Source organism: Schistosoma haematobium, chromosome 2, assembly GCF_000699445.3.
Source record: "Schistosoma haematobium chromosome 2, whole genome shotgun sequence".
NCBI lineage: Eukaryota > Metazoa > Platyhelminthes > Trematoda > Strigeidida > Schistosomatidae > Schistosoma > Schistosoma haematobium.
In genome coordinates this window covers 43,056,179-43,077,684 of record NC_067197.1, presented here as the reverse complement: position 1 = coordinate 43,077,684, position 21,506 = coordinate 43,056,179, and the positions used below count along the sequence as shown (strand labels likewise).

General features: G+C 34.8%; 1 protein-coding gene across 2 annotated transcripts in view; it reads right to left on the bottom strand.

Annotated features, from left to right (window-relative positions):
• Positions 1 to 251: 251 nt before the first annotated feature.
• The window catches only part of MS3_00007024 (uncharacterized protein), a 47,779-nt gene continuing 26,524 nt past the window's right edge, over positions 252 to 21,506 (bottom strand). For both annotated transcript variants that reach the window (XM_051215282.1, XM_051215283.1), the window contains 5 exons: positions 17,678 to 17,866; positions 15,656 to 15,994; positions 11,077 to 11,217; positions 8,635 to 8,755; positions 252 to 4,284 (listed from right to left, as the gene is read on the bottom strand). In XM_051215282.1, the coding sequence (XP_051068485.1) occupies positions 8,660 to 8,755; positions 11,077 to 11,217; positions 15,656 to 15,994; positions 17,678 to 17,866 (765 nt within the window). In that variant the 3' untranslated portion in view covers positions 252 to 4,284; positions 8,635 to 8,659. The remainder of the gene's footprint in view (positions 4,285 to 8,634; positions 8,756 to 11,076; positions 11,218 to 15,655; positions 15,995 to 17,677; positions 17,867 to 21,506) is intronic.

Genomic DNA, 21,506 nt, shown 5'->3' with positions numbered 1-21,506 from the left:
TTGTGAACATACTAAGTTTCATTCAGTTGAATGTTATTCTTGGAAACAATTCTATCAATAATCGCAAAATAAATAATATTAACAATCGATTTTTTACATCAAAACCAATTCAATCTTCAATAGAGAATATCTATCATGCGTAGGATAATCATGCTGTACAATAGGTATATATTATTTGGTGAGAATAATTTTTCGTACTGTTAAACATTGTAACAATAATTATCAGATCACCATGGTTTTGGCCTCATGTTACCATGTGTTCAACAATGAATAAAGACATCATTATACTTTTTTTTCTAATGAATAGCAAATCTCTCCACATATTTTTTTATATATGAAGGATTATTTAGTGTTTTATTGATTCTTCAAACTGATGAACACTATTCTGTGTTATAATTCGGAAACTATTTTTCTTAGCTTTAATAACAATTAGCACATAATTCGGTAAAGTTAGATCTTGACACTGAAATACAAGTACACCCAGTAGGACAAAAACCCAAGTCCTGGAATTCATCGCAAACCACGTTTCACTTTTGCTAAAAAGTTTATGACTAAATGGGCGATCCACCCTAACATGAATGACTATAAATCAATTGACAGGTCAACCCTTAGACACACAGTCAGCTCTGATCACATATCGCTAACGAATTCATCTTTCAGGGCCACCTATACATTTTAAGGAATGGGATCTAAGAAAGTTGGGATCACAAGTTTGTGCATGACCGAGGCTTGAGCCATTCATCAATTTAAACCTAATCTGTATGTTTAAAAGCTACATATTCAATACTTTATTTTATCATCCTTTCGAATTTCACATATTTTTATGGTCGTTTGTTTGTTCTCATTTTCATATTTATCAAGTGGATAGTTATCTTTTACTTCCATGTATAATTATTTCTCATTACGTTTGAGACTATTGCGGAATTTATGTTCAATACCTGGTAACTTTTTCAGATGATGAACGCATAATCATGGGATACTATGTGGAAATTAGTTGTTAATATGATAATGTAGGTTGAGTAAATGAAATCGTCAGAATAGAAATTTACTTCACTGAACCGATTCCATTTTGTTTACTGATAAGTCTTCCATTTGAATGGTCATCACTGACTTTTCAGCCGCTTACTATGAATCTGAACTACTTTCCATAATTCAACTCGAACAATAGAGGAAAGGGGTGAAATGTGAGTAAGAGCTTTACCCAAGGTTGCGTACAAAAATACTGGGTGTATTTATAATTTTCTATGTGACACTGGTCTTTTGGTAATGTACTAAATATAGTGACAACATGGCCAATCACTCAATCAGAATGTGACACAACCATTTATTTTCCTGGAGGTTTTCATCTAACGCTGATTAGATGAAAACGTTTTCACCTTCTAAAGTTTGTATCGAGGACTATTTATGGACTCCCAAACTTTACTAACTTGGTATCATAACAATCTGTACTATCATCGTTATTCGTGTGTAAGGTAAACTTCATATTTGTCAAGCCGAAGCGTAATAGACTTCAACGTTAATTCTACTTGTGATAATATAGTACATTCGTTTTTTGTCCTCTTAATTTCGTAAACAACACACCTGCCACGAGAAGGCAGTGAGTATGATTTCCCTAGCAGTGGTTGTATGAACGTGAACATGTAAGAGTATTTCGAGACGGAGAGCGGACTCTCCTCACCCTTGGCCATAACAGGGCATTTGGGGGCGTAAAATAAATATGACGGAAATATATTTCCTAGTTTGCTAAAAAGTAAGGTTATTAAGCTTGTTTGATGTTACAAATGGAAACGTGGAGAAATGTTCTTCGGTCAACTATTAAAGGTTATTCAGTAAATCGAGAATTTTATTCAGATCACGAACCAATTCAAGTAAGCTAGCCACTGAAGATCCTGGATTCGATTTATAGCTGCAGGATAATGGATGAACACTTCTAAAGAATCCCATACCGAGACAAAACGACCGTCCAGTGATTCCAGAAAGGTTCATGGCCTAGTTAAATTCAGTAATCTCTTCAAACCAATATTGATATACAAAGAATTGCACACAAGATTTCTCGTAATAACCTTTCTGGTCGAGATGCTATGTGCGACGTACTAACCAAAGTCACACACAATCTAATGAAAGTAAAAACAGAAGCGAACACATCGACATCTGGGTAGTCTCTGGTGGAAATGAAGTCTTATCAATTCAGGTAACGCCATTTGTTATGACAATGATAATCAGTTTGCAGTTTAATAAACCAGAAAACGTTTACTAACGTTAGCCAATGGAAGAAAAACAATAAATAAACTTCGTATATGATCCGGCTCTTCTATCACACACACACAACAACAAATGCAGGAGAACACGACCAATGTAGCAGTAGCCTCATCAGAAGTAGGTCTCAACGTACATAAAGGAAAAAGCAAGATTCTCCGATACAACACATGAACCAATCGAATCACACTTGACGGAGAAGCCTTGGAAGATGCAAAGACCTTTACATATCTGAGCAACATGATTGATGAACATGGTGGATCTGATGCAGATGTGAAGGTGTGGATCGGCAAGGCAAGAACAGCATATAAACAATTGAAGAACATCTGGAATTCAAAACAACTGTCTGTCAACTAACACCAAAGTCACAATTTTCAATACAAATGTCAAAATAATTCTACTGTATGGGGTGGAAACTTGGAGAATTACCAAAGCCATCATCCAGAACATACATGTGTTTATTAACAGTTGTCTACACAAAATACTTCGGATCCGTTGACCAGACACTATCAACAACAACAACCCTAACCTGTTGTGTGAGAGAACAAACCAGATTTGAGTGTAGGAATAAATTAGGAAGAACTGCTGGAAGTGGATAGGATACATATTGAGGAAAGCATCCAACTGCATCACAAGGTAAACCCTCAAGACCAAAGAACACAATACGTCGAGGAATGGCGACAGATATGAGAAGAATGAACAACAACTGGATAGAAGTGAAAATGAAGGCGGAGGACAGAGTGTGTTGTAGAATGCTGGTCGGTGGCCTATGCTCCATTGGGATTAACAGACGTAAGTAAGTAATTAAATAATATTTTATGTGAGTTAATATAAATATTTTAAATTTTATAATTTATTTTCAATGAGTACCAATTACACTACTTAATATTTTTTAATAGAGTAGAATAAACGAAAACAGATATCAAAATCAATTTGCACATCCCACGAACGGGATCGTGGATACGCACTGCTAAGGTGTCCTACATTAGGACGAAACGATCATCCAGTGCTTCCAGGTTTTCAATGGTGGTCTAACATCAATCGTTTCATGATCTCAATCAAAAACTTAACAATCTTCACAACCCCTAAACTGAAAATAATAATAATAATAATAATAATAATAATAATAATAATAATAATAATAATAATAATAATAATAATAATTACAGCATGTAACCCGATAGTAACAAAACAGAAACCCTTTCATTCAAATAATAAAATTATGTGCAATTATTTCACAAACGGACAAACACAATAAAAGAAAAAACGAATCATTATTGTTGTCATTATTCTTTTTTTTTAATAGAAAAAAAAAACTTATGTACACATATGTTTATATATATAAATTGAGTAACTATGGATTGCAAAAAGAGCAAAAAAAATAATACGACAATTAAAATGGATAGATATAGAAACAGACAGATAAGAAGGGGGGAGAGGATGGGTTGGGGTGGGTTTTAACTAAAGTGGACGCATAAACATTAAGATTTTACACACTATTGTTTATGAATGAAATAAACAAAGAAAAAGAAAAGAAATGCACTTTTTTCCCAATAAAAAATAAATAGAAAAAAATTCGAGTGTTTTTTTACCCCCCCAAAAAAGAATTTGGATAAACAAAAGTTGAAACCAATTTCTATATATATGGAACTTTTATGAAATAGATAAACAAAAATAAAATTAGTAATAATAATGAATGATGCACGCACATATGTGTGTATGTGTAAGTAGATGAGTGAGTACGAGTGAGTGAGTGAGCGACGATGACGACAACGGCGGCGGCGATGGTGACGACGAAGTGAGAATGATAATAAGAAGTGATTCTATTTTAAATTTTATCAAATAAAAGAAAAGACAATAATTAAAAGAAAAACAGAATGTTATTAGAAACAAGAAGAGGGAATGACTTATAGATTAAGAGAAATAATGAGAATTTGAAAAGACAAAGAGAAAAAAAACAGACAACAGATAATATTAACAATTGTAGATTGTTATTAATTATCTCTCCGTATATGAAATTGAATGAATCTATGAAGGAAGACAAATAAAAAACAAACACTAATAATGAAGCATGTTGATAACTTTCTTTTTCTTGACCAACAACAGAGATAAACGGAATAGTAATGAAAATGAACAGGTATTATACTTACAAACATTAGGTATGAGATATGAGACATAACAATATTTGATGAAAAGATAGGTTATACTGATTATAATTAAAATAGTAGTTACTAGATGATTGTATGAACTTTAGGATGTAATAATGTTAGAGGTTAAATTTCTTTGAAAGTTAAATGATAAGTCTTGTTAATTGACAACTAGTAACCTCCAGACTTGAACTACACAGCGACTTGAATACGAAAGGTTCATTTTTTGTACAGAAAATCTGAGGTTTTTATAATGTTATAGATGTCCATGGGTTTCCCGAAAATCATCGAATCAGAAACCTGACATGTGACTTTTCACTTTCTTGATGTTTCTGGCAAAAGATCTAGTGAACGTAGATTGGATAGGATGCTTATCAGTATTTACAGTCTTTCTTAGTTTTTTTTTTTTCGAGGAGTTTTCTGGATCTGCCCAACAAGTAAAAGCTGTAGTGTTAGTCAGTCATTAGTTTTAGCCCATAATGTGTCTTATTCTAGTTTCCGGACATTCCATTCTATTCGTTCTACTTGAGTCATATTTTGACCTTGTCAATTATTCGCTTGTCAGTCTTGGTTGTTTTTATATGAGCGTATATGTGTGTGCCCTTCTTATTCCACTAATCACATGTCGTATCTTTATTTTGTCTGACTATAAATATTGAGTAACACTTGACTGAAATGGAGTTGGCTTCCCAGCCATCCTCCCTGTGCGTCATTTTGGTCTGTTCTATTACATTCACTTTACATACAAAATATATGTATTCGAAGGCCATTCTCGTTAATTAACTTATCTAAATTCCGTTATTGACTAACGTGATTTAAGTCGACGATGATATACGAGAATAAGCGATAGCGATCACGGGCCACCTCAAAGCTATCAAGACTTATTTAACATCAAATGGCTTAAAATTGATATAAGACAATATAGAGGACTATGATATACGATTTTTTTGAAAGTAACTCGACCATAGTTAGTACGTAAAATTAAGGAGCGTGCAACCTTACAGAGCATGTTGTAACTTTATTGTTGAAAAATAACTTAACTGTAATCTGAAATAGTAACGATAAAATTACGATATTAAAATAAACTCTGAACAATATTAATCCTATACAATTAATTCATATGCCTAATCCTAACGGTAGATCCAAACATTAATCAGCTTTACTTTATCAAAATCATTTCAAGAGTCGCTAAGGGAATTGTTTTGATGCTGTGTAAAGGAGGGATGACGATGAATGTTATCCAAATTTCAGAACAATAGACTCGATTTCGTACGAGTCGATCATGTACCAACCAAATCACGACAATACGGATCGCTGTTCAACAGTCATTTGAATGGAACTCGGCACTATTCATCAACTTCCTTCACTATGAGAAAGCACCTGACACTACTGATAACAGAACATTATGGAACCATCTTCAATACTATGGAGTACCTGAGAAGATTATCAACACATGTGGACAAGCTTTAATTGACTCATCAATTCTTATGACGGACTACTCTGAAAAGTCGTGTATGGAGGACAGCTCACAGATGCATTCCAAGTGACGACCCGTGTCAGACAAGGTTGCTTACTCTCACCGTCTCTCTTTCTCCTGGTGGCGGTCTACTAGATCATGAAAACTTCCACATCTCATGGGAAGCACGGAATACAATACACGGATCATATGAAACTAGACGATTCGGAATTGGCTGATCACCTAGCTCTCCTACCCCCTATACACCAACGAATCTAAGTGAAAATAGTCAGTGTAGCAGCAGCAGCCTCTGCAGCAGTAGGCTACAATATACATAGTGAAAGACCAATATCCTCAAGTACAACACAGAGAACAACTCAATCTCACTTCATGGAGAAGCTGCGGAATAGGTGGAAACTTTCACATATCTGAGCATCATCACCGATGAACAAGGAGGACGTGATGTAGATATAAAGGCAATGATTGACAAGGTAAGGGCAGCATTTCTACAGTTGGAGAACATATGCAACTCAAAATAGCTATCAGTCAACACCAAAGTCAGAATCTTCAATACAAACGTCAAGACATTTCTATTGGAGAGCTACCACAACCATCATGAAGGAAGTACAAGTATTTATAAACAACTGTTTACGCAAGATACTCAATCTCCGTTGTCTGGATACCATCAACAACAATCTGTAGTGTCAGTCATTATTTTAAGCCCATATATCTTATATTCTAGTTTTCGGACATTCCATTTTATTCATTCTACTTGAGTCATATTTTGACCTTGTCAATTATTCGCTTATTAGTCTTGACTGTTTTTATATATGAGCGTATATGTGTGTACACTTCATGTCCCATGACTCATCACATGTTTGTAGTTTATTTTTGTCTGACTATAAATACTGAGTAACGCTTGATTAAAATGGAGTTGGCTTCCCAGCCATCTTCCATACGCTCTAAATGGAGTCAGATTCACGGGCCACCATAAATCTAACGTGGGAGAGATCTAACCAGCTTCCATCTGAAGAGGAAATTAAGAAAACACGCTGGAGGTGTATAGGACATAGATTGTGTAAGTCATCAAACTGCATCACGAGGTAAGCGCTAATTTAAAATCCTGATGGGAAACAGAAAGGCCAAAGAACACAATGTGTCGAGAATTAGAAGAAAGCATCAAAAGGATGAATGGTAATTAGAAAGGATTGCTCAGGATAGAGTTGGATACAGAATGCTGGTGACTGGCCTATGCTCCTCCACGAGTGGTGGTGAGAAGTAAGTAACAAAGTAATTCTAAGACTATGAAGCTAGATGATGAAGGAACATATCACACAATGAACCTCTGTCTCTTTATCATCCTAGGTATACCATGTTGATGAATGTCAATTAGAACGAAACCGAAGTCATATAGGTTGACCTATCGACAAACGGCCAACTACTACATAAAAACAATGTATACGATGCCAAATCACTTAGTTGATAGAATTAAATCTACATGAATGACCAGCCAAATATGTTATTGATTACTATTGTGCTATCAAACAATGTAAAATTACAATATTTAATCGAGACATTTCAGGTTTTTATTATTTTTTTAATAACTCTATACTTCTATTTAAATTAATAGTAGTAATGGCATGATAAGTACAATAAAATTATGTTCCATATTTTTGTAATAAAACAACAACAACAACGACACAGAATGGTAATATATCAGAAGTGAGTGGTGTTTTTTTTTCAAGCCAAATACACAGTATAACAAGTAGTAAACATGAAAATCTTTTTTTATTTAGGGGAGGGGGGACAGAAAGGTAACACGGTGGTGTTACATACAATTTACTCATGTATAAATGGATTTTCAACAGTTTAATAGAGTTAGAATTATGTTAACTTTAATATAATCATAATGTAGAGAGTTAAAAGTTCATTATCATATAAATATACATAGGATTGTTATATTATGTACTAATTTAGATTTATATTACTATGAATGATTCATCATAGAATCAACTAAATACAATAGTTATTTGTGAGTACATCAAATAAATATAAATCAGTCAGCTACAACATATAACCAGGCATATATATGCATCGGTCCAAGTTGCCATAACTCACTCTTTAACACAACAAGATGAAAGAATTTATGTAAGGATATAGTACAGGAAGAAAGAATTAGTTGGTAGAAAGAAAGATATAAAGCGATTTTAATCTGTCTAAGGGAAGACAAAGAGTAGTCTGCATCTACCAACATGACTCAGACTAGAAGTTAGTGACTTCAATGACTGTTGCCACGTTTCGGTTTGGTCGCCCCTAACTTCCAACCATCCCCAACACTAGTTGCGCGTTGTGGTAATCAGTGTTCAGGCATACGCAATATGTGGCCCAACCATCTCAGTCGATGGAAATTCACAACCTCATCAACTGATTTACCACCATTCCCTAATACCCTGAGTCTAACCTCACTATTACTTACCCGATGATCCCAGCAGACGCCAGCAATATTTCTAAGGCGTCTGTGGTCAAATACTAGTAGCTTACGAGTGTCTTCTACTCTTAATGGTCATGTTTCGCTGCCGTAAAAGAGAACAGAACGGACTGCCGTGCAGTATACTCGTCCTTTTATTGATAGATGGATATCTCGCCTTCGCCATAGGTGACGTAAGTTGGCAAAAGTCAAATGAGCCTTTAGAAACCGTGATAAACATAAATAGTATTATTAAGTAAACAGATAAAGATTAGTAAATTTTCTATTTTATAAACATACACACTTACTGAGTAGTAAACAAATTATCATTTGTTATTGATGAAGAAATGAACGTTTTTGTAAAAAATCTTTGGAGAATTGTGATATACGCTTTGATCGTCCCAATGAATTTTCAATAAATTCTAGTATCTACAAAAAAAAATAATATAAAATCCATAGCCAATATTCACTTGGAAGTTAAATTAATCTCTAAGATATTCATTCATCTAAATTCTGATATTCAGTTAGCTAATAGTTTACTTTGAGATGTGTTCCTGAAATCTTATTGAAAAATCATGGGGTTAGGGGAGTTCAGACGTGTCTGGAATAAAACACTCGTGATCAATGGTATTAGATGATAGTTACGTTAGATTTCAAGTCGATTGAAGTTAAAAATATGTGCTGTTGCACACCAACCTAGTGATTCTAAGAACTAAGCGCTAGTTACGAGACTTGATGATCGTAAGTATTCACTACAGAAGAGAATTCTGATCTTCAATGATATCCCAAGTAAGATCAATCTGTGACAAATATTAGACATATACTATGGAAAAGAGATTTTCCCTCAAAAGAAAAAACATCCCAACTCATAGGGATATAACAGAAGTTAGTATTTATTTTTTAATAAACTAGATATTAGTTTTTAGATGAAGTTATGAGGATTTCTATCCTTGACATAACGTGGAAGTAATTTTCCTTACGAAATTACACCACTCCTGGGGACTCACTGGAAACTAGAGAGCACTAGACAATCAATTCGTTATCGTTGACGACGACGCAGCTCATAATGGTTGTTTACATTGAACTGATTTAAATAATTCTAGGTGTCATGACACGTTGTGTTTGAGTAATACTCCAACGTTACTTAGTTACCGAAACCAAAAATATATGCGATGAAGTCCGGACCTGCAGCTAGAGGGTTATAACCAAAAGAGTGCCTGTATGTTGAGAAGAAAGTTGAGTGGAGTTTATCAATTGAAGTGGAGATTTGTAGCTCAGGTGGATGATTTTGGTGAAGTTTTGTTCTATGAGCTGGATGGTTTGACCAATAAAGATCGAGACCTACAAGACAAGCTGTGAGTCATACGTGTAGGAATTTGAACACTTCATTTCACTTGGATTTTGTGCTGATATTGTTCAGAAGAACGATGAAAGGTACACGACCAAACCATCCAGCTCAATGAAGAAAACTCCATCCGAGTTTATCAACCTTGATTGTCCCTTCTACCTTTATTTCACCCTCATTTGGTTTCATAAGAGTGTATAACATTATATTACTTACTAATATTGAGTAGCATATACTATTATGAATCATTTCTGAGCTCCATTAATGTGACATGCCACATAATACAGTAATTTCATATTCTCTTGACGTTCTTAACACTCATCCATACTTTTTGTGTGTTCAATAAACATATAATTGTTAGTAAGAAATTTCACATCTTATGTCTATAGTTCTCGTTTTGATACATTGGCTGTCATTTTAGATTTCATCCGTGACTTAAATAGTTAGTATTAATTCTTGAGAGGATTCAGTACATCACAACAATTTCCGTTACTGGTTACCGACAATCATTAATCTAGGTCAACTAAATAACCACCGAAGCAGGTGGTTTTCTTAGGGGGCACACCTGGAGCCTTCGACCTAAAGGTCTCATCCACAAGGCAGTGGAGCAATGTCAGGAGATGCAATCACATGGTAGCCGGTGACCAACGATCGGTCCATACGCCATTTGTTCCATTAAGATCCTGGAGCCCATGTGGACCACTGGCTTGGAATGAGGATTTTCTAATTCCCCTAGGTGGATCCCCCGTGTCTACCAACCCGGTTAAAGTTCCGGACATTCGCATTTAGTCGTCTCAATTTCGTAAACAACACCCCCGCCACGAGAAGGTAGTAAGTAGGACTTCCATGTCAGTGGTTGTATATGTGTGGCCATGCGAGAGCATTTCGAGAAAGAGAGCTGACTCTCCTCACTCTCGGCCATACCAAGGTAAATGTATATGCACTAGTAACCGATAAGAATATTCAACTGAATTGAGTTTTTACAAAGTCTCTTTTGTGAAGTGTCAGATATCCTACTGTTTTGTAGATACTTTTGATTAGACGTCTTCTTACTGATAGAGGGGAAGAATAATTTTACATTTTAAAGTGTAATGAACCGACTTTGAACGACATCATTCATGATAATATTTCCTAAATTCATAATTTTCAGAATTCAATAGTTTCATACAACTCATTAATTAAGCATAAAATTGTGTATTTGCACTCAAACCATAATACGGGCTAGTTAAGTAACCCTACCGAATCTTTAAATCAAAATAAGTGGAATGAAGCTTGAATTTGTGATTCAGGGGATCTAAAATTCAATCCCTAACTAAACCAAACAGATAACTAATATATGTGTTATTATCTCGGTGGGAAGCTTGACACATAATTAAGTAGAGAGAAAGGGGTGACAAACACTTACTTCATCTGTAGCTTGTAGTTCACATAATAAATCGACTAAAGTAGGCAAATCAACTCCAGACAAAGGAATGGAAGACAGTTGAGATTCACACCAATGGGCAAGTTCTTCTTTAGCAGGAAATAAAGAAACTTCACGATTTTTCTACATAAAGATGAAATCATTTAATGGGTTAGTGGATGATAAGTAAAAAAGTAAAAAGATCGCTAGCATTAGTACAGTAGGAAGTGATTAAATTGAAGAATAAAGAAAAAATAACTCGTCCAACTGATCTATTTATACGAAATATTTTACTGTCTACTGTTCACAAGGTAGTAGTCAATTGGGTTAGTATAAATACAACCATCATCATTTAGACAGTTTATATGGTGCTATACAGTTAGTGAAGTACGGGTGAATGATTTGTCATTTATCTCGAGTAGTCAAAAAAAACCCAGTACAAATGTATTTTGTTTGTTTATGTTATTGACTTTGTTATACGGTAAAAGATACAAATATCACATCACACGTCTACAGATAACTTGTACTGCAATACACTATTCATAGTAAACTGGTCATTTTCAGGCTCAGTTTACACTAACAGATATATGATTTCAGGAGATACTCCTGGAGTTCTAGTGAGAAGCCGTTACCAGTGGAGTTCAACCAGGTCTGTTGTGAGATATCAGCTCACTGAAGACAATGGTGTACGGTGTCGCAACTTCGTGGATTGGTTGAAGTTAGACATTAACACCGTTGCATGCCGGCTCGGTCTAGTTGGTTAGGCGCCTGACGCGAGACTGATAGGCCCTGGGTTCGAATCTCGCGGGGTGCGGGATCGTGGATGTGCACTGCTGAGGAGTCCCATACTAGGACGAAACGGCCATCCAGTGCTTCCGCGTTTCCCATGGTGGTCTAGCTTCAATTGACTCATGATTTCAACCAGTGAAATATATGATCCCTTAAAAAACGTTAGCTCTAGCACCCTCTACTCAGTTCAATATTGGAACACCTCAAATAAGTGAAATAATTCAGTGTTGACGAAGTAAGTCAGATGATACAAAGAATTTGAAACCGGAATAAATTTCCTAAACAGTAATAATTCCCATCATGGAGTTCAACTAGAAATCCATCATCAATTAAATTGAACAATTGTATGTCATTTCAATCTTATATTAATGTAGAGTTTAATTGTTGATAAGCATTATGATTTGAACTGGTTTAATCAGAATATGAATGGTAACTCAGTTTTTACAGTCTGTCTTTTTTGACTATGTGTTTAAAACTCATTCACATGTAACAATAACTGAGAATTGATTTAAGGTAATATTAGGTGTACACACAAAACAAAAATTGATATTAGGTATTTACTATACAATGAACAAAACAAAGTATGCAACCGTATAGAACAACAAAAACAGAAAACCATTGTGAGACATTAGTGTGTTTATCTGTATATGCTGTTGGCTATGAAAAATGTGAAATTTGTAATATAAATTACAATTGTTGAAATCATGAGTCAATTGAAGCTAGACCACCGTGGAAAACCTGGAAGCACTGGACGGCCGTTTCATCCTAGTATGAGACTCCTCAGCAGTGTGCATCCACAATCCCTCCCCCGCAACTTCGTGGATTGGTTGAAGTTAGACATTAACACTGTTGGATGCAGGCCAGCCAGCTCAGTGGTCTAGTTGGATAAGCGCCTGACGCGAGACTGACAGGTCCTGGGTTCGAATCCCGCGGGGTGCAGGATCGTGCACGCGCACTGTTGAGGAGTCCCATGCTGGGACGAGACGGCCGTCCAGTGCTTCCAGGTTTTCCACGGTGGTCTAGCTTCAATTGACTCATGATTCCAACCTGTGAAATTTCTAAAAATCTCCACAAAACCCATTCTGATAATAATATAAATTACGAATAGAATTGAAATTCGTGTATGTGTATATATATGTATATATTAATTATGTGAGAAGGGAGAACAGAGATGAATGAAGTTGCTTGAAGAGATGATTTAAATTAGATGAATAGTCAGATCTTTTCGGTTAAAAGTGGAAAGAGTTAGCACTGTATAAAAACACCTCATCCATTTATTTTTCTTTATGGTTGGAAATACCTCTTCGAATTACTTTGACATCTTTAATATAGAACTGATGGTTACTGAATATAGCTATAAATTGTTATTCTCTATTTAATTTATAAATCTTCTAGTTCTTTCGATAGGATTGCAAGGAGGTCTTTTGGTAAAACTAGAATTTATGGACGACATTTGAGCAACGCTACAATGAACTTGAAAACGTCAACGTACTAACTAAGACTGAATGAGGGTTATAAAGCAATGTGAGGAATTCGAAATGTGATTTACAGTTGATGGTTAGCGTTAGGAACTAGATTTACAGTTTTCATCACGAACCCACATCAGCTAGAATGCTGAAATAGCATTTCGCCGAATGAGTGAATGAATTTCGCGCTAAAATCCGAAACCTGTTATCTAAAATCTGATTGGTTCATCCATAAATTATAATCTCACCGGTCTTTTTGTGCAGCTTAAAAGTATACATGAGCACGAGTCAAAATTCCATGAAGAAACTCTCCAATAAAGTATAACAGTCGAAACAACCTAATCTATCAGCACAATCCTATGTATCTATCTGTGATATTTCATTCGCACTGGTATTAAGAGATAAGGAGTTTCATGTTCAAAATATTCTGAGGAAAATTTATAAATCGTAAGATGCTTATTAAGCTACTTGCCCCCTTAATTTGTCTTCTTTTAAGATAATGACTTTGGTAATGCCTCTGAATAGATTCAGAGCCAGGGAAATTTCTTTTGCACTGAATGGATATGGAGAGTTGAAATCAATGTACCGATCTGGATGTGTCAGTTTTCAGCAGATAGTTAAATTTAGATTTCTGTTAGACTCCCTTTTAACTAAAGTCTAAGAGTGGTAGTACATTAAATTTATTTTTCTTTCGAAAAGTGAATTTTCTGTGGTCTGAGGTGTTTATGAATTTAGAGAAATTTCTAAGGAGACTATATATAATGGTGACAAATGTGTCACCTACATATCTCAACTACATGCGTGATCTGATGCCACTGAGAAGAATAAGCGACTCAAAATGGAACATAAATGAATTAGCAACAATCGGAGACACTGAAGATTCCATGGATACTACATTCGTTTGTTTATATAAAATTTCTTCGAAGGTGAGTTCTCAAGTAAACCGTTCATAAAATCTCTTACTTACTTACACCTGTTAATCCCAGTGGAGCATAGGCCACCGACCAGCATTCTCCAACACATTCTGTCCTCGGCATTCCTTTCAAGTTCTATCCAATTGTTGTTCATTCTTTGCATATCTGTCACCATTTCTCGACGTAATGTGTTCTTTGGTCTTCCTCTCCTCCTTTGGCCTTGAAGATTTCAAGTGACGGTTTGCCTTGTGATGCAGTTGGGTGCTTTCCTCGACGTGCGTTCTATCCACTTGCAGCGCTTCTTTCTGATTTCTTTCTCCACTGGAATCTGGTTTCTCCTTTCACACACTAGGTTGTTACTGATAGTGTCTGGTCAATGGATCCGAAGTATTTTGTGTAGACAAGTGTTAATAAACACATGTATGTTCTGGATGATGGCTTTGGTAATTCTCCAAGTTTCCACCCCATACAGTAGAATTATTTTGACATTTGTATTGAAAATTGTGACTTTGGTGTTAGTTGACAGACAGTTGTTTTGAATTCCAGATGTCCTTCAATTGTTGATATGCTGCTCTTGCTTTGCCGATCCGCGCCTTCACATCTGCATCAGATCCACCATTTTCAACAATGATGCTGTCGAGATATGTAAGGGTCCTTAAATCTTCCAAAGTTTCTCCATCAAGTGTGATTCGATTGGTTCATGTTGTGTTGTATTGGAGAATCTTGCTTTTCCCTTTGTGTATGTTGAGACCTACTTCTGTTGAGGCTACTGCTACATTGGTCGTGTTCTCCTGCATTTGTTGTTGTGTGTGTGTGTGATAGAAGAGCCAGATCATGTGCGAAGTCTAGATCGTCCAGGTGCATCCGAGCTGTCCAGTGTATCCCATGCTTCCCCCCAGTTGTTGACTTCTTCATGATTCAGTCGATCACCAGGAGAAAGAGAAAAGGTGAGAGTAAGCAACCTTTCTTGACACAGGTCTTTACTTCGAACGAGTCTGTTAGCTGTCCTTTCATAAAATTTCACCATCTATCAATAGTAATATTTGGGTATAAATATGCAACATTCACAGGTTACCATTGTTTCGTTCTTTCTGACATGATTCTCAAATCTTTGGCTTTAAATCATGAGTCTAATGACATTATCTAAATATTTAAGCAGTATCCTGAAAACACTTCAACATAACCTATACAAAGCACATGTTAGAGTGTTTGTAAAATCTACTATGAGTCATAACGGTCTATCAACTTTATGAATTTTTGTTAATCCATGTAAAAGGCTATATAAAGTAAGCACTGAGTATGTTGTTTACAATGACAATGATAGATCAACACTTAGGCAATCTAGATTAGACAAACTCAACAACACGAATAGCATTATATATAGTTTGTTGTAGTGTATAATACATGACTTACTTTTTTCTTTTTTGAATTGCTTTTTTTCCCAGTTGTATTGTTAGTATTATCTAGATTATTTGTTACAGGTAGATCCCATATTGAAGGTATATTTGCTGTTGTTGTTGTTGTTGTTGTAGTCACTGACTTAACAATTGTATTATTCACTTTCGGTGTACATGAAACAGATGTAGAAGTAGCAGCAGAAGTTATATTGTTATTTAAGGATATTTTTGATGATGAAGTGATTTTTAAATAATCTAATTGTGTTAAAGATGAAGTATTATTACTATTCGATGAATAACTAATGGATTTCTGTATTGGACCATTATTATTACTACTAGATGATATAGCAACAGTCTAGAACAAAAGAAACCATATTTATGAATAACATAAACTAAGTGAATGTATAGGTTTAGTGGAAAATTAAACAGAAAAAAAAAGAGAAAATTGACTAACAAACAATATTTAATGTAAAAGATCCCCTTTTAGTTAACTTCTACAGCTGATTATATTTCATCACTAAGATAAATCACATCGAGTGTTACGTGAATAGTTAGTTATAACTGTAGTGAGAGTAGAAAAAAGTTTCACAATTAAATGGACTACAGAAAAAAAAGTCTGGACTTCGTGAAATGTTAAAGGCTGAGTAATAATAGGAATATATTAACAATGAGGTATGTTGTGACTTAAGATAAGTAATATATCGCCCAATAAAGATTCTGATTATCGACCAGTTCACTTATATCGTCAGTAGGATGGATGATGTTTTTTTTTAGAATCAACTAAGACATCGACCGATGAGCAACAACCAAAAACTTTAAAGTTTATTGGTATTCGAGTTCCTTCTAACTGAGTCGTCAACTATCAGAAGATGCAGATAGGTAACAGATTATTTCACTATTCCACTCTACTTGATATGGTCAATCACCACACACAAAACCGAATAATAAATCATACTTTAAACACAATCATACCATAAGTGGAAGACGGCAGAGCAAATAGTACATAATTAATTGGCAATAACTGCCCCCAAACGCCCTGGTACGGCCGAGAGTGGGGAGTCAGCTCTCCCACTCGAAATGGTCTCACATGGCCATGTGCATATAACCACTGTCAGGGAAGTCCTACTCATTGCTTTTCGTGGCAATAATGTTGTTTACGAAATTTAGAGGACGGAAAGAGAATCTGCGGCGCTCTAACAGGGTTGGTAGATATGGAGGATCCACCTAGGGAAGTTGGAAAACCCTCATTCCAAACCAATGGTGCACATGGGTTCCATGATCCTGAGGGAAAAAATCGCACATGAACCAATTATTGGTCACCGGCTACCATGGAAGTGAATCTCTTTACGTTATTATTATTATTATTTATTATCATCATCAGCTTTATTCAATATTATATTTTTGGTACAATATAGAATTCTCAGCGCAAAGTATTTCAACAGGTTTCCGTTTCTTTCTTCTTGGTCGGTCCTGACGATAAATATTGAGTGATCGCCAGTTAGATGTTAGCAGTTCACTAAATGAACATCTGAATAATGTGCATTCTTTTCGCTGTATATTGCCATCAACCACATTGTCTCTTATTGAGTTTTTTGTAACTTTGACAACGAAAGGTTATACACTTTTCAGAAACGCAGCAGAATAGGTCATGCGATTAATAAACATAATGATATATTAAAACAAACAAAAATAGATAACTTGTTGAAATATGTAGATGGCAGGAACAGGTAGCCCAGATGCTCAAGCAGACCGCCTTTGCTCCACTGCCTTGTAGATCAAACCTTTAGGTCGAAGGCTCCAGGTGTGCCCCCTAAGAAAACCACCTGCTTCGATCTGGGCACCCGGGCAGTACCACGGCCCACACAAATCAAGTGACTTGTGTGGTGCATATGTATTCGGTGCCAATATTTGTGTTCAAATAAAAAAAATATATTATGAACTCAGTTTATGAGATGTAAATACAAAGAATTCTCCATTTTGGCAAATGGTATATACTAAATTAGAAACCAAGAAAAATAAAGGATAATTTACGACTTACACATTTAGAACGTTCAGTTGTTTTATCATTCTTTGATATACATGGATTTATAGGTGTTAAAGATGTCGTATCCGATTTAGCGATTTGAGACCATGAAAGTGGAGTTTTTGTTGATGGAGAAGCTGCTTCAGCTGCTATCAACACAGCAACTTGTTCAGATATTAATGCATCATGATATTTTCTTTTAGCCTTATAAAGAACAGATAAACGTGGATGTCATGAAAGGTGTAAGATAAGTTTGAACAACTTCAAAATGAGATAACACTTAGTCAATAGATAAATGCATAAGTTAAATTAAGAATTTATGATCGTAAAGTGACAAATCCCTGAAAAGATACACACATCATTTATATGATTTTGAAGTTATCAAAGGTAATAAGTGCAAACTTTAGGTCAATGTATAGTTGCTGTGAAAATTCGTTTATAAGTATACAGGTCTGTTATATATATTTACATTAACATGTTAGAAGAGAGCTTTTAGCCTAATGTATCAAGATTTTTTTCGTTGTGTACTAACTCATAAGGTCAACATCACGATGTACTGCCGTTCAGGCTAAAGCATGCTTTTCAACTCGGTGATCATAACACTTTTCTAAGAAAACTAATATACAACAACAGACAAATCACAAAAGCAAATGCATAGGGATGTCCAAAATACATGTTCTTTCTACTGAACAGAATAAAAAACTATTTTGACTGAACAAATGAAGATCAGGAAAGAGTAGAAAGAAAACAACAATAATTGAAATATCGTTTTTTAAACCAGAATGACCAATGATATATGATAATATATGTAACCACCTTCACAACAGGATATTTTGATCCTTGTTGTGTTTAAACCTAAAGTTAACACAGTTCTGATGGAATGCAAGAACATTTAGAAGAGGTTATTATTCAATATTCGTGAAGAACTCATTCACTTCACAGGAATAGAAAAAAACAAAAGTCGAATATATACAACAGAATTATCTGCATATTCAACACACGTATTTTAATGATGAAAGAAGAAAATTCATATAGTATGTTATATCATATGAAAGATGACTTGTAGACTACATTGACTTTGTTTTTACTCCTCTAAAAAATAATAATGTGAATATGATGAACGTAAAAGTCTTATTACTACTATTTAGTCAGTCAGCTACAATGTAGTACTAGGCACATTAATGCATCGATCTAAGTTGCCACACCTCACTTATTAACACAACAAGATAAACACCAAATTCATAAAAGTAGTTAATTCAATGACAGTAATATATATAAAAGAAAGATAGTATGTAAGGACATAGTACAGAAATGAAGAATTACTTATTACTATTATTGATAACCATAGCCTTCAGTATTGAAATTATTTTAATTTCAATAGTTGAGATGGAAGCTAGACTATCATGGAAAACCTCAAAGCACTGGATAACCGTTTCGTCCTATTGTGGGACCCCCTTCAGAAGTGCACATCCATAATCCCGCCTCATGATTTACTTTTGTAAATCAAATAGATTTTATTAACAAATTTCTTGAATGGAAATAGTTAGAATGTGCAATGATCAATTTCATGAGTTAGGCAGTTTTAGAATATTGATTTATTTTAAAAGAAAAATAACCATTTCTGTTATATCTCAACGAGAATTATAAATGGTAACTTTTGAGAACTAATTATGGACCAATACATTGCATATATTTCTATTGTATAATTACTAAGTAGCTAAACTATGCATATTCATATTCCTTTTATTATAAGCTTTATTTTGACTTATAGACTATTACTATACGCATAGTTCTGGTTTAAGCTCCTGGATGGTAAGAGCTTCGGCTATTTTTAAGAGTTGGATACGAAGAAATCTGGGTAGATTTGAACGAATCATATAAACAACCTTAAAATCAATTTGTGGATCTGTAGAATGGTTATAGTCGATTAGGTGTTCCAGTATAGAACTCCTAACTGCTTTCCTTTCACCCTTATAGGACCAAGCTGGGATATGTTCCCGTATCCGAGTTGAAAGCGAGCGCTGGCTACGGCCAATGTACCTTATTATACGATTTACTGTTCTTGAATTATGCCCAGTCTATTAATTACAGTCTTCAACATTCACAGCCACTTTTGGCTAGATCTTATACAAATGTTGTTTCCTATTTTATGGTATGATGTAGTCTGTTTGGTTGGTGGTATATAAACCCAGTATGTTTGAAATACATGATACATATCACGGAGGCTAAGATTGGTGTTCTGGATTCTAACAGGCAGGGTTAGGCTGAAAGAAGAACCGATAAGGACTCGAAACTACTCGTACGCCTCTATGCGTCATTGTTCCGATTGATGAGTCACTGTTCTCAACTAATTGGCGGTATCATTACGTTATACATTGGATAGGGTACAAGACCATAAGTTATAACAATTTCTATTTCATCTACCAGAAATAAGAAAAGTGATAATAAACACTTGATGTATTATAAACAACAAGTATTGAAAGAAAGTATAAACATTTAAATCAGTTTCAAGTGATCTGCTAATTTCATGTATCGAATCTATACACATCAAATTTATCAACTGCTTATCTAAACCATATATATGAAGAGATATGTAGACCCTAAAGTAAGTCAATATAATTGAGTAAATCTAATTCATAATGTATTTTCTTTTGAAATGTTGAACTTAACATCATTTCAACATTACACACCCATTCTTTTACATATAAATAGTTATCATGTTTAGTATTTCATTCCATGATTGTCTTATGTCAACACTTTTGCTTATCATCTTGTGCTAGATGTGATATATGATAACTTTCAACGATAGAGTTTTTTTTGTGTGTGTGTAAGGTTGTACTTTGTGTATTACTCACTGTTTGATCGAAGATGCATAAATTAATTAAATATAGATTCTCAACACTATTTGGTTGCTATCCATGTACCAATAAATTTCGCAAATTTTTAAAAAAAAAGCCCATTCCATTTTCATTATATTAGGTAATCTATGAGTTTTAATGAAGGCATTAAGCTAGGGTAGAAGTATCGTTAATAATCTATAGATAACAACTATTGTGGCATATGCTACTTATGCTGACAAATATTAGTAGTATGTAGCTTTAATCAGAAGTAGAATGACTACCAGCAGAATATTGAGAAGATTGATTGAAGAAAACAGGAAGAGAAACAGAAAGCAATTGTAATAACAACAATGTAAAGGACAACTGAAGGAAGATATACAAATAATGTATGGTTTCCCTTAACTGAGTTCTCGTTCACTATATTACGAGTTTTATTTACACCGTGTAGAGAAAACAAAAAAAACAAGTCATAAAAGTCTACAACACATTAATTATTATGATATAAAAATAAAATTTGAAGTAAGATGGTGTTTGAAGGTAGTCAACAGGAAAACTTGAACTTCAGTTTCGTGCTATTTGGCACTCGTCAGCAAGGTGCACCTACAATCTTGTGGAAACCGATGATCCATGACGGATTCCGTCTCGTGTCAACCAGCTTCATAGTCAGAAATGTTACCACTAAGCTAACCGGGCTGTGACTGACCTCCTGTAAGACTGAGATTTATTTACAATTGATTGATCACTGGTTGGTCCATGCACCACCATCATATAGTACATACAATGTCGAGTCACCTAGACTAGTGGCCACATTGCAACTTGGTCGATAGGATTTGATCTGCACAAAGAAGGACCTGACATACATAAAAATGATCACTACCCGGTGATCAATCAATTGGGAATTTGAAGTGTTTGTTGACAACACAACCAAATAATTTTGGTGTTACAATTCTAAGATAATGAAGAAACATGTTCAGGACGCACAGACATCAATCTATCGGATGAGA